This window comes from Rhinopithecus roxellana, chromosome 21 (genome assembly GCF_007565055.1).
Source record: "Rhinopithecus roxellana isolate Shanxi Qingling chromosome 21, ASM756505v1, whole genome shotgun sequence".
In the NCBI taxonomy this organism is placed as follows: Eukaryota; Metazoa; Chordata; class Mammalia; order Primates; family Cercopithecidae; genus Rhinopithecus; species Rhinopithecus roxellana.
The window spans coordinates 74,520,738-74,540,649 of record NC_044569.1 but is presented as its reverse complement, the minus strand read 5'-3'; the positions used below and the strand labels follow the sequence as shown (position 1 = coordinate 74,540,649).

The window sequence follows — 19,912 nt, the reverse complement described above, 5'->3', positions numbered from 1 at the left end:
ACTCTGGTGGGTTCAGAGTCTCTGTACTTACCTCGCTTTCCACATCACATTGCACACACCTAAGAGGAGGAGTTTTTCCATCAGGGTATGTGAGTGCAGTCACCTGCCAGCTGAAGTTCTTGATAAGGAAACATTCAGGGAGAGTGTTGCCAGGATCAGTGTCCCAATTAGCATAGAGATAAAGTTCAAGTCAGGTGCTATGAAGTCAGACACTCATGGTTTTGATTCTCATTTTAGTCTTATACTAGCTGTGTGACCTTGAGCAAGTTACTCAACCTATTTCTTCATCTAAAAAGATGATAATAAAACATTCTTCATGGGTTTGTTAAACAGCATTGATAGTGAGAAAACACTTATCAAGAGCCTGGTTTAGTGCCTGGCCCACAGTGAGTATGAAGGTTACTGACCTTTTCCTTCCTTTTGTCTCCTTGTTATTTTAAGCATTCTTCACATTCCTGTCCCTCCAAACTCATTTATCTAGTTCCTTACCTTTAAGTCCAACCTTGTAACTCAGTCTTGATTTACTCATAGATGATTGTGAAGAGTGCCAGGCTTTGGAATCTAATACGCTTGGAGTCAGAATCTATTTCTTAATAGATCTGGGATCATAGGTGACTGACTTGGGGTATTTGAAACTTAGTTTTCTCGTCTCTTAAGTGGAGATAATAAAACTTAATATCACATGTACTAAGGATGAAATGAGTGAACATACATAAGACACCTAGACCATTGCCAAAACATGTTAAATGTTCAACTGTCGAATAAATCAAAGTCTCCATAGAGATAACTGCAAAAGGTTTTAAAAGCTAGTTTCAGACAGAGAGATGAAGCCTAAACTAAGAATAAAGTATAAGTAAATCTATGCTTTCTGCAAATGTCAGTTTTGAAATGGGAGAATGTTGGGTAAGCTGAGGATATGACATTTTATATCACCAGAATTCAGAGGTTTGAAAACTACCAAGTATTTACCCAAACCTAAAATGTGGATGTATTTCTACATTGTAGTCTGTTTCTTTATACATTCCTGTCCAACTGTCTGATGCCTGAACTAAAAATAGTTCTGAGGGCCCAACCTATGGCCAGAGCATCCTTCTTTACAAGTTTGTACTTTGCCTCTCTGAAAGTGGACAGACTGTTTTTCCAGGACATTCCCATAAGGCAACATTGGAAGAAAATCCACCCTCTCTCTGGCCTAACACCTCTAAACCAGAGGTCAGCAAACTTTTCCTCAGTGGGGCCAGATAGTAAATAATTTAGGTTTTGTGGGCCACATATATTCCTTGTAGCACATTTTTGTCATTTTTATTTTAAGTAACTTTTTAAAAATGTAAAAGCTAGTCTTAGAGAAAAATAGGCCATAGGTCACATTGGGCCCGGAGATCATAGTTTTCTGACATCTGCTCTAGACTTCAGAAGGGAGAGAGGGAGGGAAAGAGGGTGGCTTGAAACCTTAATGAACTAATGCCTTCCTTTAGGGAAAAGGAAAAATAACCACCCTCATTTTAAAAAAATATTAAAGACAGTAAGTTAGCCCCTTTACTTCTATGGTACAACTATATTGTCTAGTCGGTTTCTTAGTTGTTTTATAGTGAGACCTTATCACACTGCTGTTTTTCATTGGAAACTGATGAGGAACACTGTAAAGCAGATGGAGCACAGACTGTAGAAATGAAAAGCACAGAAGAAAGAGCTGTGTGAAAGAAATATTTAATCATAACATGAAAAACTCACAGTGGCAACTTTTCCATTATGTTAAATTTTCCTCATTTCTCTGTGTTCTGAGTATGTGTTTAAAAAGCGAGGTTGTAATTTTCTATCTCTGTGCCCATCTCCCATCGGTTTTTGATTTTGTCTTTTTGCAGGACTACGACTTGAGCCAGCTGCAGCAGCCTGACACTGTGGAGCCTGATGCCATCAAGCCTGTGGGAATCCGACGAATGGATGAAAGACCCATCCATGCCGAGCCCCAGTATCCAGTCCGATCGGCAGCCCCACACCCTGGAGACATTGGGGACTTCATTAATGAGGTACAGAGAGAGACTCGTTTTCTCTATAAGAGTTTTCATTTCATGCTAATAGTTAGATCTCTGTAGGCCACAAATTGCTTGGAATACAGCTATATAGTTCACTAAAACATACTTTTGTTTCTGAAGTTTATCTTCGTGTAAAAGCAAATGTGACTTCGTTGACAAATAACAAATGTAATTGCTTTGATCAATCACAAAGAGATCTATCAATTAAGATGCTGCATTTGTAAAATGACATACATCATATATTATCAGAATTAGTCACACTGTCTCCAAGAAGGATTTTTTTCCCTTGATTACAAGTAATAAATAGACTAATATTATAGTGCATTCTAATTTCATTTATTAGCATTAATAAATATAACAGTAGTTCACTTTAATTTTCCTCACACTGTAACCTTTGAATCCTACAAATCATGAGAATTCAGTGCCTGCCCAATGACTCCATCAAAAGAGATTAGTTGGAAGAGCTAAATTAAATATTATGTAAGTGATTTAAATACTTGTCTAGTCGAGGAGTTTTAAGAGCTTCTGTAAAAGAAAGCTGCTTCTCTGTTGCATATAACAGATATGATTTTCACTGTCAAAATTATTGTGACATTCTTTTATTACTGACCAAGAGTTCTGTTACATTTAATATTTAAGTTTTGAAGTTCAATGATTTATGCTGCGTCTTCTGATCATGTCTGTAGTCTTACTATAATTCTTTTGAATTTTTATTGTGAATATAAGAGAACGATACATATCGATGTTGATTGTGAATATGTGGCAGAACTCCTGTTTTCTGGTCGTATCATTGGGGTCTCCAAGATCAGAATAGGTCTCAGTGCGTTACAACGTGGAACGCATCTGTTGTATACGGCCTTCAGTCATAGGCTGATAAGACTCTTGTATCCTGGGCTTCCTCAAAATTCATATAATATTAAACATAATCTACATTCGATTTTTAGATATACTTATTGCTTGTAGAAAAGTTTTAAAACAAAATTGGAATAGTTGCCTGTCTCTATAACTATCCATTACTTTCTATTCCGAAGATATATGCTGCCTTATGAACATACATATTCATTTCTGCTAGATAGGTAATAAGGTTAATTTGTAGTTGACATGATTTAAAAACACATAGAAAGCAAAAACAACAGAATGCCAGTAACTCCCCCTATCCACAGAAATATGTCCTGACTTTGCCAGCTCTTAGTTATATATAGATCCAGTTAGGAGAATTTGCAGAAATGTATACATATATGCCTAGATCTTTTAGAAAAATGTAAGAGTGCCTAATGATTTTATTTCTCATTTCATGTTTGTCATCATAAGAAATTGTTGAGTTAACTCTGATTGTTGTCAATTCGAGATATAGTGAATCTTTTGACTGTAGGTTTAGGAACTGGACTTAAAAATTTTTTTTTTAATTTTTATTTTTGTAAAGACAGGGTCTCACCAGCCTGTTTCCCAGGCTGGTCTTGAACTCCTGGGCTCAAATGATCCCCCTGCCTCAGACTTCCAATGTGCTGGGATGACAGGCATAAGCCACTGTGCCCAGCTGGAACCATACTTTTTTGAAGCCAGAATTCTGCCTTAAGTATAATTTAACAAGTCCTTACTAAATATTTCTGCCTGTCCCTGAAGTATCAGTATTCTGTATGATTTCTTTCCATCCCTGATGCTCTTCTTTTCTCAGTGCTAAAGATCAAACAGTAAGGTTTATTTATAAGGCTGTTCCTCATCTGATTCCTGCCTTCTTCTACCCCTCACTTCCCCACTTTCCCCTTCTGTGCTGCAGCCCCACTGAACTATTTGCAGTTCCTCAAAAGCATCACACTTTGGAATATACTGTAACTTCGGCAAAGCCCTTACCTGCTTGGCCATCTGCAGGACTCCCACTTCGCCTTCAGGATTCAGCTTGAAACATGTCTCTGTGAGGCCTTCCTTGATGCCTCTGGGAAGGGATAACAAGCTGCCCCTCGGGTCATAGCCCTCACCAGCTGGGGTGTAACTGTCAGTATTTCTTTCTCCCACTCAGCATGTGAGTTCTCTCCAGGACAAGCACTGTTCTTGTTCATGTTTTCGTAACTTAAACATCTAGTATGTTACCTACCTCTTAGATTATTGTCATTTTCAGGCATTTGAGTATGCACTCTGGCTAATGTGTAGGGCATGATGCTATAGGCGCCACCCACTGTTCATCTGATTGAGATTCAACAGATACTGAGTCTGGAGCCTTTCGTCCTACTTGTCAGATTACATTCAAATTCTGAGTTTAAGTGTGTACTTTCTGTGTGTGTGTGTGTTTGTCTATGTCTGTGGTCATTGATTTTTTTGTTGTTCTTTGTTTTAATAGTGACTATCTATTTCTATCTATTGACTTCTTCAATAGATAGAAAAGAGCATCTAGTCAATAAGTTTCACTTACCCAACCCTTCTCAGCCACAGTAGAAGGAGTTATAATGGGAATTTCCATTTGGAATTTTCTTTCTCCTGAACAGTGCTCAGGTACACAGTTTGTTATGGCTGGAGACCATTAACGAACAGGTGTGATTACTTATATGAAAAACGTTGTTCCAAGCAACTGACTGCAAATTGACATCCAGAATACAATCTCTTCATAATTTGAAGATTGTCTGCATATGTGAAAAATGGCTCATTGTGAAAGCATCTTGAGCTCAGTGTAAGATCATCCATTCAGCAAATCACTATCAAATGTCTATGTGTGTAACATAACTGTGCAAGTAATATATAGATAAAAGCATAAATTAGACATCAATTCTCCTTGTGTGTATACCCTGCTTTGTTGCTAGCACAATATTTGTGCAGTGCAAACGTGCCAGCATCCGAAGCCTTATTTTCCAGGCTTAGGAGGCCAATTCTGTCTGGTTCTTACTGGCTTTCCAACTTCATCTCAAGGCCCTCACCACCCAGCATCTTGCAGGCTGTCTACAGAGAACTTTACTTGTCATTCACAATCTCAGCTTACAGTTTCATGCTGGTGCCCATCTGATGTTCTTCCTGTCTAGAATTCCCTTCCCCATTTTTCTAGCGTTGGGGGAACTTCATTAAGTGTTTACCAACCCAGGAAAGGTCAGGCATACAGAGTATGGGTTAGGCACCATCCACTGGCATCCCATGGTATCCAGAACTCACCTCCCTCAGATCACGGATCCCATGGTTCCATCCTGCCTCCCGCCGAGCCCTTCTGTGTTCCAGGGGAGGGGAGACGGGCTTCTCCCTGGAGGGGCAGTATGGGGCACAATGATTTGGTGAACAAGTGAATGGATGAAAGGATCCAATTTGGAAATCATTCCGAAAATGGCAACTAAATCCGTGAGAGAGAGAGAGAGAGTGTGTGTGTGTGTGTGTGTGTGTTTTAAGAGACAGGGGCTCTCTCTGTTGCCCAGGCTGGAGTGCAGTGGCACAGTCATAACAAACTGCAGCCCTTAACCTCCTGGGCTCAAGCCATCCTCCATCCTCAACCTCCCAAAGCGCTGTGATTACAGGTATGAGCCACCACACCTGGCCCAAATCCATGAATTTGAATGTGATTACAAGATAGAGAAATGTGGAGGAGAGGAGGAACCAAATATATTCACCTAGAAATGCCCCTAGAGTTGGAGACAGAAAATCTAAGGAGGTAAGGTATAACAGAAAACAAAATGATAGTTTTAAGGAGATGATGGTCAGTTCTGTGGGACTTTTAAGGGAGATGAAAGTCTAATGTAAGTCAGAAGGCCTAAGCCAGTGATGACTCTCCAAAATACCATCTAGACTCTTTCATCCAAAATACATGTTAAGACTTGTTCAGTGTCTTCATTTACTGTACAGACAAAAATGAATACTTGTAGAGTTTTAAAACAGTTGAAAGCACCTAGAAAGAACTCAAGCACATTTTATAAAAATATTTAAAAGGCACACAAATTTATTTATCTGCAGGTCTTATTTGATTTAGCAGAGCACCAAATGTTCCAAAGGAAGAATAATATAGTGATGATTATAATTGGAGTGCTTTTATAGATGTAAGGAATAAGAAAGCTCATGAGAACATTTTCTAGTTTATTTAAATAAGGAATGAATGTTGCCTTGAATCTCAAAAATGATAACTTATTTCCAGTGTGGTAGGCAGAGTAAAATAAGTCACATGTTTTTGAATTTCCACTGCAGAATTTAATTCTGTTTTGAGTTTTTAAACATGACCTTCAGAGAGTGAAAAGTTCAAACAGATTCATTTAATCTCAGCCCAACAGTTAGATATTAACATACCTCCAATAATTTTACTAATACCAATCCTGTATATGTCTTTGTAAAAAGAAATACACTTCTTTATATATATATGTGTATTCTTTCTGTTCTCACGCTGCTATGAAAAACTGCCAAGCCTGGGTAATTTACAAAGGAAAGAGGTTTAATCAACTCACATTTCCACAGGGCTGGGAAAGCCTCAGGAAACTTAACAATCTTGCCAGAAGGGAAAGCAAACACATACATGGCGGCAGGATAGAGAAGTGCCCAGCAAAGGGAGAAAAGCCCCTTATAAAACCATCAGATCTCATGAGAACGTACTATCGTGAGAGCGGCAGCATGGGGGTAACCGCCCCCGTGATTCAGTTACCTCCCACTGGGTCCCTCTCAAAACATATGGGGATTATGGGAACTAGGGAACTCTCATAACATGTAGGGATTATGGGAACTAGGGAAGATAAGATTTGGGTGGGGATAAAGTCAAACACTATCATTGTGTGTGCACACATGCACAAATACACATATATACATATAAAAATGTTTATTATGTGTGTATATATGTATTCAATAGTATATGAAGTATATTTCTCTACTCAAAAGTATAAAAATCAAGTGAAGAATTCTGTTACAAGACCACCTTTTTGTTAATATTGTTTAAAACTTTTGGAAGCTTCTTACAACTTACTTGAAATGCGGTGACTCACGCCTGTAATCCCAGCACTCTGGGAGGCTGAGGCAGGCAGATCACAAGGTCAGGAGATTGAGACCATCCTGGCTAACACGGTGAAACCCCGTCTGTACTAAAAAAAAAATTAGCCGGCATGGTGGCGGGTGCCTGTAGTCCCAGCTATAGGGAGGCTGAGGTAGGAGAATGGCGTGAACCTGGGAGGCGGAGCATGCAGTGAGCCGAAATCGTGCCACTGCGCTCCAGCCTGGGTGACAGAGCGAGACTCCAACTCGAAAAAAAAAAAAAGCTTGTCTTTTTCTATTAATTTAATTTCTCTTTTTTAAAATATCTCATTCTGGTCTTACAGAAGTTGGACATCTGTGTAAGTTCAAATCTAGCCATCTCACCTAACAGCTCTGTTACCTTGTACAAGGTCAAGATCCTTTTCTTTAACCTTTTCAGTTTTCTTATTTGTAAAATGGGAATAGTAATAGAACCTCCTTTTAAGACTGCAGTGAGTCCGGGCGCGGTGGCTCAAGCCTGTAATCCCAGCACTTTGGGAGGCTGAGACGGGCGGATCACGAGGTCAGGAGATCAAGACCATCCTGGCTAACACGGTGAAACCCCGTCTCTACTAAAAAAATACAAAAAAATCTAGCCGGGCGAGGTGGCGGTGCCTGTGGTCCCAGCTACTCGGGAGGCTGAGGCAGGAGAATGGCATAAACCCGGGAGGCGGAGCTTGTAGTGAGCTGAGATCCGGCCACTGCACTCCAGCCCGGGCGACAGAGCGAGACTCCGTCTCAAAAAAAAAAAAAAAAAAAAAAAGACTGCAGTGAGAAGTAAATGAGATTATCTTTGTAATGGGCTTGGTATACTGCTTGCCACATAGTAAAAATATCTTTATTATTGATGTCATATTAGTAACTATTACAGGTAAATTACCTTTTAGGAGTAAAAGACTTTCTACTGTTCTCTAATTGTAAGAAAACAATTACAATCCACTTCTTCTGCATCAAAAATTACTTTAAGTAAAATGAAATTCCCAGAAAGAGGGGTAGTAATGTTGGCCTTGATATATTCAGTTCTACTGTAATGTAAACATGGTGTACTTTTATATCCACATATGTCTTAAATCTAGATTCTAGCTTTTTCTGAAAGGAGTGGATATAAATATGAAGAGGATGCTGAGCAGGAAAAACTATGCCCAGGACAACAACGAATAGTTACCTTATAGAATACCTGTTGAATGTCAGGCAATGTGTTGGACAGCGAGATGTGAATATAAAACAGCCTCTGTAGAAAGGGATGTCACAATCTAGTGTTTTCCAAACAAGATGATAAAAGTAGATGAGGCTGGGCACAGTAGCTCACACCTGTAATCCCAGCACTTTGGGAGGCTGAGGCAGGCAGATCGCTTGAGCCCAGGAGTTTGAGACCCACTTGAGCAACAAGACAAAAAACCCTCTCTACAAAAAATGCAAAAATTAGCTGAGCATGTTGGCATGTGTCTGTAGTCCTAGCTACTCAGGAGGCTGAGGTGGGAGGATCACCTGAGCCCAGGAGGGTCAAGGCTGAAGTGAGCCATGATTGTACCACTGCACTACAGTCTGGAGTACAGAGTGAGACCCTGTCTCTAAAAATAAAAAATAAAAAATTAGAAGGGACCAAAGAGACCACAGGAATGACTCCTAGTCATGGCTGGGGAAAAAAGATCTGTGCAGTAGAAGTGATATTTTTAATGAACTTTTGGATGGATGGATGGATATTAATCAAATAAAAAATACAAGAAGTATAATTCCAAAAAAATGAATAAACAACATAGAAGTGCACAAGAACATGATGCTTTGGGGTTTGGGGGGATTACCTTTGGGGGTGCGTAATTCAGTTGTGGTTGCTGGAGCTGAGAATAGCTGAAACAGAAAAGGTTTACGTAAACAGTCTTGGTTCACTGAATGCTTTCTAAAGAGTTTTAAATAATTGTTTTAAAGTGTTCATGCACCAATTAAAAATCATTTTGCCCACTGCTGGGGGAACTCTTTCATTTGGAAGGAGTCAGAGAGAGCAGTCAGAGGTCTTAACTTGCGGGAGTGATATCAAATAACGTTTGAGAGAGAAACCAGTAGTTTGTAGGAAAGAAACTGGAATAGTGCTGTAGACAGGAAGACCAGTTAGGCAGGCTTTTTCTCTGGTCCAGGCAGGATGTAGTGATGACCTGCACTAAAGCAGTGGCACTAGGACTGTAGAAGAAAGAATGTAAAGGAAACAGTAAGACCTCTTTTCTTTTACATCCCCCATGTGTTCCTCACTGCATAATGTGGGGTTTTATCCTCATAAAAGCGTGTCTCCGCCCATAAAGCCTGGGATCAGAAGTCTATAAATACAAGCTCAGTAAGAATTCAGCCAGAGCCAAGCTCTCTCTGCAGAGAAGAAGCCTCGTCTTTAGAAAATAGTTCAGCTTTATTCAGAATTCAAGATCTACCTCTCCAGGAAAGGTGGAACGAGAGGATACTTGGCTAAATTTAGTCAAACCTAGAGAAACACAGGCGGTTAGTTTGTAAATTTGGTAACAGTACATCCTGTGAAATAATGTTCACATCCAAGAATAAAGGAATCCCATAAGGGAGAACCAGAAGGTTCTGTTGCCCACTGGATTTCTTCTGTACATTCACTCAGATTTCGTGCCTGTTACTGTCAGTTTCTTAGGACTTCAGTGCAATCTTTTTAGAATTACCAAAATATTACCAAGAGTTTATATAATACCTCGTTCAGAAGAGTCATATTTATTCTCAGATGAAAATCAGTGCTATCCAAGTGGAAGGGATTTAAAGTACTTAACCTGCATAGAAAGCTGGCTTGCCTAAGAACTCTTGAAAAAGTTCAGTGATTTCGCCCTTTTGTAATTATTAAAACATAAGGCAATGTTCCGTACTCTAGCATAGCACAGTGGTCTCTCTCTAATGGATTTTATGGCCTTAACCTCTTTAAAAAAAAACGAAAAAACAAACAAACAAAAAAAAAAAACAGAAATAAAACAGAGATTTGTAAACTACCAGGATGATCAGAAAGCCAATGCAGGAGCTAAAAAATAAAATAATATTTTTTAGACTCAATAGTGGATAGGGAGTTGATTATCACAAGCATTATATTTATTTTAAGGAATTAAATTAGGTGGCTTAGCCATTTGATGAAGAGTCCTGGGGTCCATGAACACACCAGGGAAGACCAGAGCGCTTATTGTGTTTATTCTCTGGACATGGTAAACACAGGCCATCCCTTTTTTTCTCCTCCAAATCCAGACAAACTTGAGGCCTTGCCATTGACTCTTTAGGGCTAATTTGAGTCTTTTTTTTTTTTTTTTTTTTAACTTGTCATTATTTTTTTTTCTATTTTTTTTTACTATTATACTTCAAGTTCTGAGATACATGTGCAGAATATGCAGATTTATTACATAGGTATACACGTGCCATGGTGGTTTGCTGTATCCATCACCCCATCCTCTACATTAGGTATTTCTCCTAATGCTATCCCTAATTTGATTCTTAACCTCTCCATATTTCCAGTTTGGTGTTGACATCATAAGGATTGGGCCAGGGGTCTGTGTGTATTTTCACTTAATAATTAAATTGTGGTAAAGCAGATGACCTGAACAAAGTGATCTTAGCCATTGTCTCTGTTGTCTGTATTATAACGCAGTTGTCATAATGAAAATTTAGTATTTGTTTTCAGGGACCCATTCTCCTTATCAGGAATTTCCCTGATTTTTCTTGTTTTTTCTTCAGATCCTTCTTGGGCCTACTTGTATGACCCCAAGTCAGACAATGCTGAACTAAGGAAATCCCTGTTGCTTAAATTTGCAGTTGCTAGATTTTGTAAGGAAGAAGAGTGTAGGCTAATATGTGAATATTAACTCCACGAGGGCAGCCATTGGATCTAGCTCATTAGTAGCTGTGTCTCTACCAGTAAGCAGAATACATTGCAATAATATTAATAGATAATCAACAAATATGTCTTGAATTGAATTAATAAACACAAACAAAATGAATGAAGGTGCATTCTTTGGCTTTCGTTAGCTAAGGCGCCAATCACTGACCACTCCAAAATATTGCTGCTTATAATAATGAAGGTTTACTTCTTTCTTAACTTATAAGTCAACTGTAGTCTGTCAGTGACTCAGTTCCTGATCCATATGTCTTCCTTGTTTCAGGATCTAGGCAGATAAACTTCCCATCTGGAGCAGGCCATTGTGGCAGAGGGGGAAAGGAGGATTGGTGGAAGGGTTGAAACACATTAGAGTTCTTGAAGCGGCTACTTTTCACAGCTACTTACACTGCGTTGGCCAGAGCCAGTCAGACAGCCAAGCCTTACAGTGTGGTTGGGAAAGTAAACCCTGACCCCAGAGAGGCACTGTGGGAGGGTGAGTGTGTGTTCTGCCTTTGGAAAAAGGGCAGTGAATCACTGAGGGCAGTAACACAATCTACCACAGAAGGGAGTCACGTTTTGAGAAATTGTAGGTTGTGGTTCTCAGTCTTAGCAGAATTGCCTTGTAGTTTAGTCTAAAAATAAGATAAAGAAAATCCCATCTAAAATTATTTATGTTGTATGTATCAAAGTATTTTGCTGAAACCTGTTTTATTTTACACAGGCTTTTCTGGAGTATAAATAGTATAAAATGTCATGAGGAAAAGTAGCAAAGTGCTGCTAAATTTCATGGTTAAGACTGTTAGTAAAGAGGTACCTGAAGATGAGAAAACTGGTCATGTGTACTTTTTTCTCTGATTTTTGATGCTAGTCAGTAGCCATTTTGTTTCTTAAAATATATCTTTACTGTTTTTTATTTTTTCAAATCTCAAGGCAGGACATTTTTCTCTCAACTTAAATTTTTAAAAAATACTAATATTCATTGAGCTCTACTTGTGCCAGTCACTGTGGTGAGCCGTCGGGTCCCTTTGTTGCATTTGGTCTTTATAATAGTCTTATGATGATGATTACAGTTGCAGATGAGGTTATGTGGAGGTCCCACAGCTAGTACTGGGGAGAGCTAAGGTGTCATCTCACAGTCTGATCTCTTAACCACTACACTGATTCCGACCTTAATTTTTTTGCTTTTTCCCTGTTTCTCCTCTGTAACCTTGAAAGGATAGATGAACACATGCTCATAAAAACCCATGTATGCGCTCATAAAATGCATGTGTATTATCAGGCTTGATCTCTCAAGTAGGACTGTCTGTGACACGTCTTAGATAGGTGAGGCCATGTAGGCCAAGTAGCATTTGACACATAGAATGTGGAAAAAGGGAATGTTTGTTTGGAGACTAATGTTAGTAATGTTAGTATATCTAGGAGTACTAGAATGGAATTGGGAAAAAAAGTTAGAAAATATACCAAAGGACCTAATACTAAATCCTTAGAAGTTTTGCAGAGCATAGAGACTCTAATTGTATATTAAAAAGGATCTGCTTACAAAAGTTACAAATATAGATAGAGAGTAGTTATTTCCTCGTTTCTTTCTTTTTAAAATTCTTTATAAGAACCAGACAAGCATGTTATTTTAGACTGACAGGAGTCCTCCTCTTTTCAATATTTATACCATGTACAGATACTGGATTATGACATTTCTAGGATTTTTTGGAAGTTAGAAGTTACCCTACTTTTTAAAATACCAGTTTAATCAATTAATTCCACATTTTATGTTATGTTAATCACACAAATGATTTTATGAGTACCTCCCTTTATGTAGTAATCACATCTGACCTATCTTCAGTCTTCCTTTGATGTCCTTCCAAAATTAGGTCAAATACAATGCTACTTTCTCTTTGAACTCCTAGCTCTTAATGCTGATCTGAATTTTTTTTCCCCACAACCTGATGGTTTTTGCTTTGACTTCATAGATTTTGTCACTTGTCATTTGCTTCACACAGTAGTAGCACCTGTTATGCTAGATTGTAAGCCTAGGGAGGGACACGGACCACATGGTACTCGTTTGTATGTCTCTTGTATTTCAGTGAGGTGCTTTTTTAAATTTAATCTAGCAATGCTGTTCTATATATTATGTTATTTAAGATCCTTCCTTCTCTGCCTCAAGCAGGGCCATTCATTTCTGCCACCTGTCCAAGTTATTACCCAGTTAACCCCCTCCCTTCATAAGTCTTGGCCTCCCTGAGCTTGACTGCTTAGGGTTGTTTCTTTGCATAGGAAAGATATAAGTTAATTTTTATCTAACTTTCAAATGGTTATATCCCCAGTTTCCATGTGTTGAAAATGTGGTCTGTAAATGGAAATTTACAAACAAGTGTTTGTTTGATCCCATGAATTCATTAGGATCTGCTTGTGGTTTTGTAAATTGTAACCCTCTCTTAATTCTTTCATTCTTTGTGTTTCCAAATTGCAGGGCCTTAAAGCGGCTGACAATGACCCCACAGCTCCACCATATGACTCCCTGTTAGTGTTTGACTATGAAGGCAGTGGCTCCACTGCTGGGTCTTTGAGCTCCCTTAATTCCTCAAGTAGTGGTGGTGAGCAGGACTATGATTACCTGAACGACTGGGGGCCACGGTTCAAGAAACTTGCTGACATGTATGGTGGAGGTGATGACTGAACTTCAGGGTGAACTTGGTTTTTGGACAAGTACAAACAATTTCAACTGATATTCCCAAAAAGCATACAGAAGCTAGGCTTTAACTTTGTAGTCTACTAGCACAGTGCTTGCTGGAGGCTTTGGCATAGGCTGCAAACCAATTTGGGCTCAGAGGGAATATCAGTGATCCATACTGTTTGGCAAAACACTGAGCTCAGTTACACTTGAATTTTACAGTACAGAAGCACTGGGATTTTATGTGCCTTTTTGTACCTTTTTCAGATTGGAATTAGTTTTCTGTTTAAGGCTTTAATGGTACTGATTTCTGAAACGATAAGTAAAAGACAAAATATTTTGTGGTGGGAGCAGTAAGTTAAACCATGATATGCTTCAACACGCCTTTGTTACATTGCATTTGCTTTTATTAAAATACAAAATTAAACAAACAAAAAAAACTCATGGAGCGATTTTATTACCTTGGGGGATGAGACCATGAGATTGGAAAATGTACATTACTTCTAGTTTTAGACTTTAGTTTTCTTTTTTTCCACTAAAATCTTAAAACTTACTCAGCTGGTTGCAAATAAAGGGAGTTTTCATATCACCAATTTGTAGCAAAATTGAATTTTTTCATAAACTAGAATGTTAGACACATTTTGGTCTTAATCCATGTACACTTTTTTATTTCTGTATTTTTCCACTTCACTGTAAAAATAGTATGTGTACATAATGTTTTATTGGCATAGTCTATGGAGAAGTGCAGAAACTTCAGAACATGTGTATGTATTATTTGGACTATGGATTCAGGTTTTTTGCATGTTTATATCTTTCGTTATGGATAAAGTATTTACAAAACAAAGTGACATTTGATTCAATTGTTGAGCTGTAGTTAGAATACTCAATTTTTAATTTTTTTAATTTTTTTATTTTTTATTTTCTTTTTGGTTTGGGGAGGGAGAAAAGTTCTTAGCACAAATGTTTTACATAATTTGTACCAAAAAAAAAAAAAAAAAAGGAAAGAAAAGAAAGGGGTGGCCTGACACTGGTGGCACTACTAAGTGTGTGGTTTTTTTAAAAAAATGGAAAAAAAAAAAAGCTTTTAAACTGGAGAGACTTCTGACAACAGCTTTGCCTCTGTATTGTGTACCAGAATATAAATGATACACCTCTGACCCCAGCGTTCTGAATAAAATGCTAATTTTGGATCTGGTGACTGGTTTGAACTTTTTCTTTTCTACTTGAGCTGCTTTGAATGTTGCAAAAATCCCAAGTACTGGAGAACAACAGTACAAAAAGTATGTATTTGTTCTTGCACTATTCACCATTGAATCGCGTAGCATGGCAACCATGTACGGTGTGCAGCAGAGAGAATCATTTTGGACCTTGCCATCATCATAGAAGAAAACATCAAGTGATTCAGGAATAGACCCTACTGGTGGTGATAGAAAAACCACATCCTTTATCTTCAGTGAACTGCAGTGTCAATTCTTAATATAACTCATGTTTTAATTTGTTTCTGCTCAAGCTAATTGTTATGTTGATTGATAGGCCTTTCCCATTAGAGCCACCACCATAAGGGAAACTTCAGTAAAGTGGGTTATGGGACTGAACCTGGAACCTGCAGTGGACACGTGGAATTCTTGTGCAATTCATTGAAGCCACTGTTTTATGTACTTAGTGAAACACACTTAGATTTGACTGGCTTTATCCATTGACTTGATCATTTGCTGCAGTTTGATATAGTAATGGTTGCAGAGGACAACAAAAGGAAACAATCTTGCTAAATTTTGTAAAATTGTTTATGTATCTTACTAAGATTCATTCTGAATTTTAAGAGGCAAAGAAATTCTCACTTGTATTTATCTGTTTGTTTCTTCATTATCACACCATACAGTCTTACACTGTACACTTTGAAAACACTTACATAATATACCTCCTCTAATTAACTATATTTTTTGCTTAACATAGACAGTGGAATTTACTTTTCTATTGATTCATTTTGTAGGCAATACTTCCTTGTTACTTTTCTAATCATTAAATGCCAGAGCTTGCCTCTGGGATTTTCCGTAATGAAACTTATTAAATTTGCTAACCAGAATAGTCTTTTCTAAAATTGATTCTTAGACTGTGCCTCCATGCTGTTGTACATCCAAATGAAACAACTATATTTTCAGATTCATACATTGTAACACTTAACGTTTACACCATTTAGATAAACACTGTTAAAATTATTTTCTTATGGTCGATGTACAATTCACAGGCCATATCTAGTGTGTATATATATAAACTTTAAGTGTTTGTAAGGTTTAATATATACACAATAAATGTAAATGTTAATTTTTGTAGGCATACACAACTGTATTTTCTTTGTAAAAACATTCTTTTTATATATAAAAAAACTAGGAAACTAATAAAAAATGGAAACTCCCTGCCATACTACAGAAGTAACTTCTGTTTAGCTGGTTGATCTAGTTTCTAGTCCTTCCAAAAAGCATTTTTACACACACATGTCCCTAATGATTTCCTTTGTTTTTATGAAAATGAGATTGTACATTGTGTATTATTCTGTAAGTTGCCTTTTTTTCACTAAGAGTGTATCTTGGAAATTTTTCCATATTAGTATATATGTACACCTACCTCATTCTTTTTAACTGCTACATAGTATTCCATAATATGAACATAATAGTTTTATTGAACCATTTCCTAATTAATTTGTTGTTTCCAGTTTTTTGCTATTAAAAACAATGCCACAGTAAACGTCCTTGTGCATGTCTCTTTGCATGGGAGTATTTCTCTAATACTAGCAGAGGCTTGGAGATGGAATTGCTGGATTAAAGAATGTGGAGATAAGTTAATTAAATATGGCTGAAATTATAAATGTTTTAGCATGCTTAAAAGTGCCTTTTAGCTGAAAGAAGACAAGGCTTTCTAAAAGCCAGCAACTTCCTCCACTGGCAAAAGGATTTTATGCAGCTCAAAATAGTAACCACAAAATATAAGACAATCTAGCCAGGACCGCCTTCTGTTTTCTTGGGAAGTTAGCCTTTGAGTCAGGCCACAATACTAGTTTTAAGTATTCTGTAAAATGACTGTAACCATGTGACATAATAAAACCTTGAAAACTATACATTTATGAACATGGTTTATGGATCCCATCCAGAAACATGTTTTTCTAGGCCATTCCTGGTCATTTGGATCTCTTCTGCAATATTGCTAATAAAAAACATGCATACAGAGTGTTAGTACCCCTACGAAATAGGTTATTTTCCATGATAAAAGTATGCAGTTTAAATTTTAGTAAGACATTGCCAGATTTCTCTTAAGTAAAAACTATGCCAATTTACACTCCTACCAGCCTGTGTACAAAAATATATTTACACTCATCCTCAAGTCCTGGACATCACACGCACATTTAGAAGCTTTGCCATTATGATACACAACCAAAGATACCTCATGTTAATAATTAGACTTTTCTGATCACTAATGAAGGGATTGGAGATTTTTTTCTTACGCTTATTAGCCATTTGTGTTTCTTTGAATTACGTATTTTCATTTCCCTGTTATTTGCCTTTTTTTAATTAATTAATTAGGGCTTACATGCATTTTTTCATGATCTTTTGCTAATCCAGTACATTTTCTTACAGAAATTTATAGCAAGTTTCATTTTTATGTGGCTTATTCTGTTTGACTATAGATTTTTGAGAAGATCTTAACAACTTTATAAGATTATTATTCTATATTGTTCTCTTACCATTGTTTTGCATTTCTCTTTAATACACCTAGAAATGATTTTGCATGATGCAGAAATCTAACTTGCTAAAAAATTTATAGATAAAGGTCTGTTTTCCAAACACTACTTGTTAAAAACGTCAATCTAAACCCAACCATGTGGAATGCATTCTTTACCATATACACACTTCTGTCACACACACTTATATCTGTTTTCCAGACACTACTTGTTAAAAACTTCAATATAAACCCAACCATGTGGAATGCATTCTTTACCATATACACACTATAACACATATATACTTACATCACATATACTTACATCACATATCACATACCTATATCACATATATACTTATATCACATACATATCTCACACATATCTCATATTTACATATATCACATACATATATCACATGTACTTACATATATCACATATACTTACATCACATACACTTACATTAGAGTTGTGCTATAAGCATGTGTTTGTTTCTGAATGTTTTCTGTTCCATTGATCTTTAGATTCGTGCACAATACTCAATTGTTACACTGAATTATCAGTTCTGAACAAGCCACTTACAACTTCTTTTTTCACATTTTCTTTTGTGCATAAATTGTAGAAATATTTTGTGAAGTTCCATAACAAATTTTATTCAAAATTTGATTGAATTGTGAAAAGCTAACAGTTTCATTTACTATTCTATCCAATACTATAATATCGTTCTCATTTTTCACATTATATATACTTTCAGGGAATTTCACTAAACATCTCATTTTATTACACTAATAATTTTCATTGCTATTATGAGTGGGCTCTACTTTTCATAGCATTTTTTCTAGTGATACTGCTCTGTTGGAAATTTATCAACTTTTATTTCTCGTTACTGTCTTATTTTACTGTTGTATTACTTTTAATAGCTTTTTGGCGATTCTCTTGGATTTTCTTGACAAACAATCATAACTGCAATAACAGGTTTTTCCTTTTTCCAAGATGAATAGTTTTTTTTTTCTGTATCATTGGTAGCAGTGATCATTATAAGCATTGTTTTATTATTCCTGACTATAATAGGAAAGCTTTGTATGTTTCACGATTATGCATAGCATTTAGTATAGATACAAGTTTCTGCTTTACTTAGAGATTTTGTGTGTACATGTTGAATTTTATAAGATACATTTTCTTCATCTACATAGATGATTGTGTATTAGCCCACTAATAGAGTGAATTATATCATTAATGCCATTAGATGTTCTAATATTGAATTGAACTTTTCTGGAATAAACCCTACTTGGTCATAATGTTATTCTTTTAATGGGTTGATATATTTTATTTGCTGCTATATTAGGAATTTTAAGTTATATGTGATTATCTTATACTTTGTTTTTTCAATATTTTTGCTCAGTGTTAGTATCAGGCTTAATGCTAGCCTAAAATAAGTAATTAGGAAGACTGCCATTTTTTCTATGCTCTGGATTTTATACATCACAATGAACTCTTCATTAAAAATGCTAAAATTCTATAGTTTTACCATTGTGGGGATAGGTTTTCTTTAGTAGGAATTGGGATAATTCAGATGTTGCACTTATTTCTGAACAATTTTCACAATTTACATTCTCCTGAAAAGTCTCTTGCAGAATCTAGCTTTTTAAAAAAATGTATCAGTAGAAAATTGCATACAGTATTATCTTCATAAACTCTGCATCATACCTTAGGTTATGTTTTCTTACCCCCTTTTTCCTTTTACTTTTTTCTTCATCAGGGTAGTCAAATATTCTGTTAAAAGAGCTAACTTTATATTTATTGATACAGATATTCATTTGGTTATTGGGTACACATTTCTCCAAGCCTATTAATTTGTTTTTCATATACTAGTGTTTTACTTCCATTTGGTTTATCAGTTCTTGAAAGGGATTTGTTAACATTTCCCATGAGCTTTTTGGATGTATTTCCAGACCATGATGAATATGTGCTTGAAACTTGGATTGTAACTTTTACCAGTCCTTGCTCGGTAATTTTCAGTACTTTCAGTTCTAAATTCCACATTATTCCATATTAATATAGCCATACCTGCTATCTTTTGTTGATTTTTTGTTTGATTAGCCAAATATATGTGTGATTTTAGTCTGAGGTAGCATGTCCATCTCTTCATTATTAATAACTTGAATAATTTTTCCTTTTACATTGTAAACATGTATGTCTTAAAACTTTTATTTCAATGCCATTTTCAAACAGACACTGTAACAGTAGATTGGTCAAAACACCAATCCAGACAATGATTTGATTTTTGCACTTTACCTCCTTTTAAGCCAGTAACAGTCCTGCATTTTGAATTGTGACCTCAGTGAACTAGGCTCTCACTGGTGGTCCCACAGCTCTTCAGGGTATCTCCAGGTCACCAGCATGTTAATGGACCCTGATGGTATTGAAGAGAAATTCAACAACCAGACTTCTTATCCCTCTCATGTTTACTTCATGGTAGCTTTATAGTTTTGATTTAAAAGTTTTTCCTCACTGGGGGGAGAAAGTATCATTTTCATATTCAAAGGAAAAATGGGAAGACTAACTCATAAGGAAAACTGGAAGACCTGAGACTTCATATGATCCTGAACTGTCACTTTTTTGACCCATACAAGACGACTTTGAGATCATACAAATATCAACCCCTGACAGTTACTATCACCACA

General features: G+C 36.6%; 1 protein-coding gene across 1 annotated transcript in view; it reads left to right on the top strand.

The window, feature by feature from the left end:
• Nucleotides 1–14,711, top strand: part of CDH2 (cadherin 2) — a 222,683-nt gene extending 207,972 nt beyond the window's left edge. The window contains exons 15-16 of the mRNA XM_030926084.1: nucleotides 1,863–2,027; nucleotides 13,316–14,711. Coding sequence (XP_030781944.1) covers nucleotides 1,863–2,027; nucleotides 13,316–13,522 — 372 coding nt within the window. The 3' untranslated portion in view covers nucleotides 13,523–14,711. The remainder of the gene's footprint in view (nucleotides 1–1,862; nucleotides 2,028–13,315) is intronic.
• Nucleotides 14,712–19,912: the final 5,201 nt, after the last annotated feature.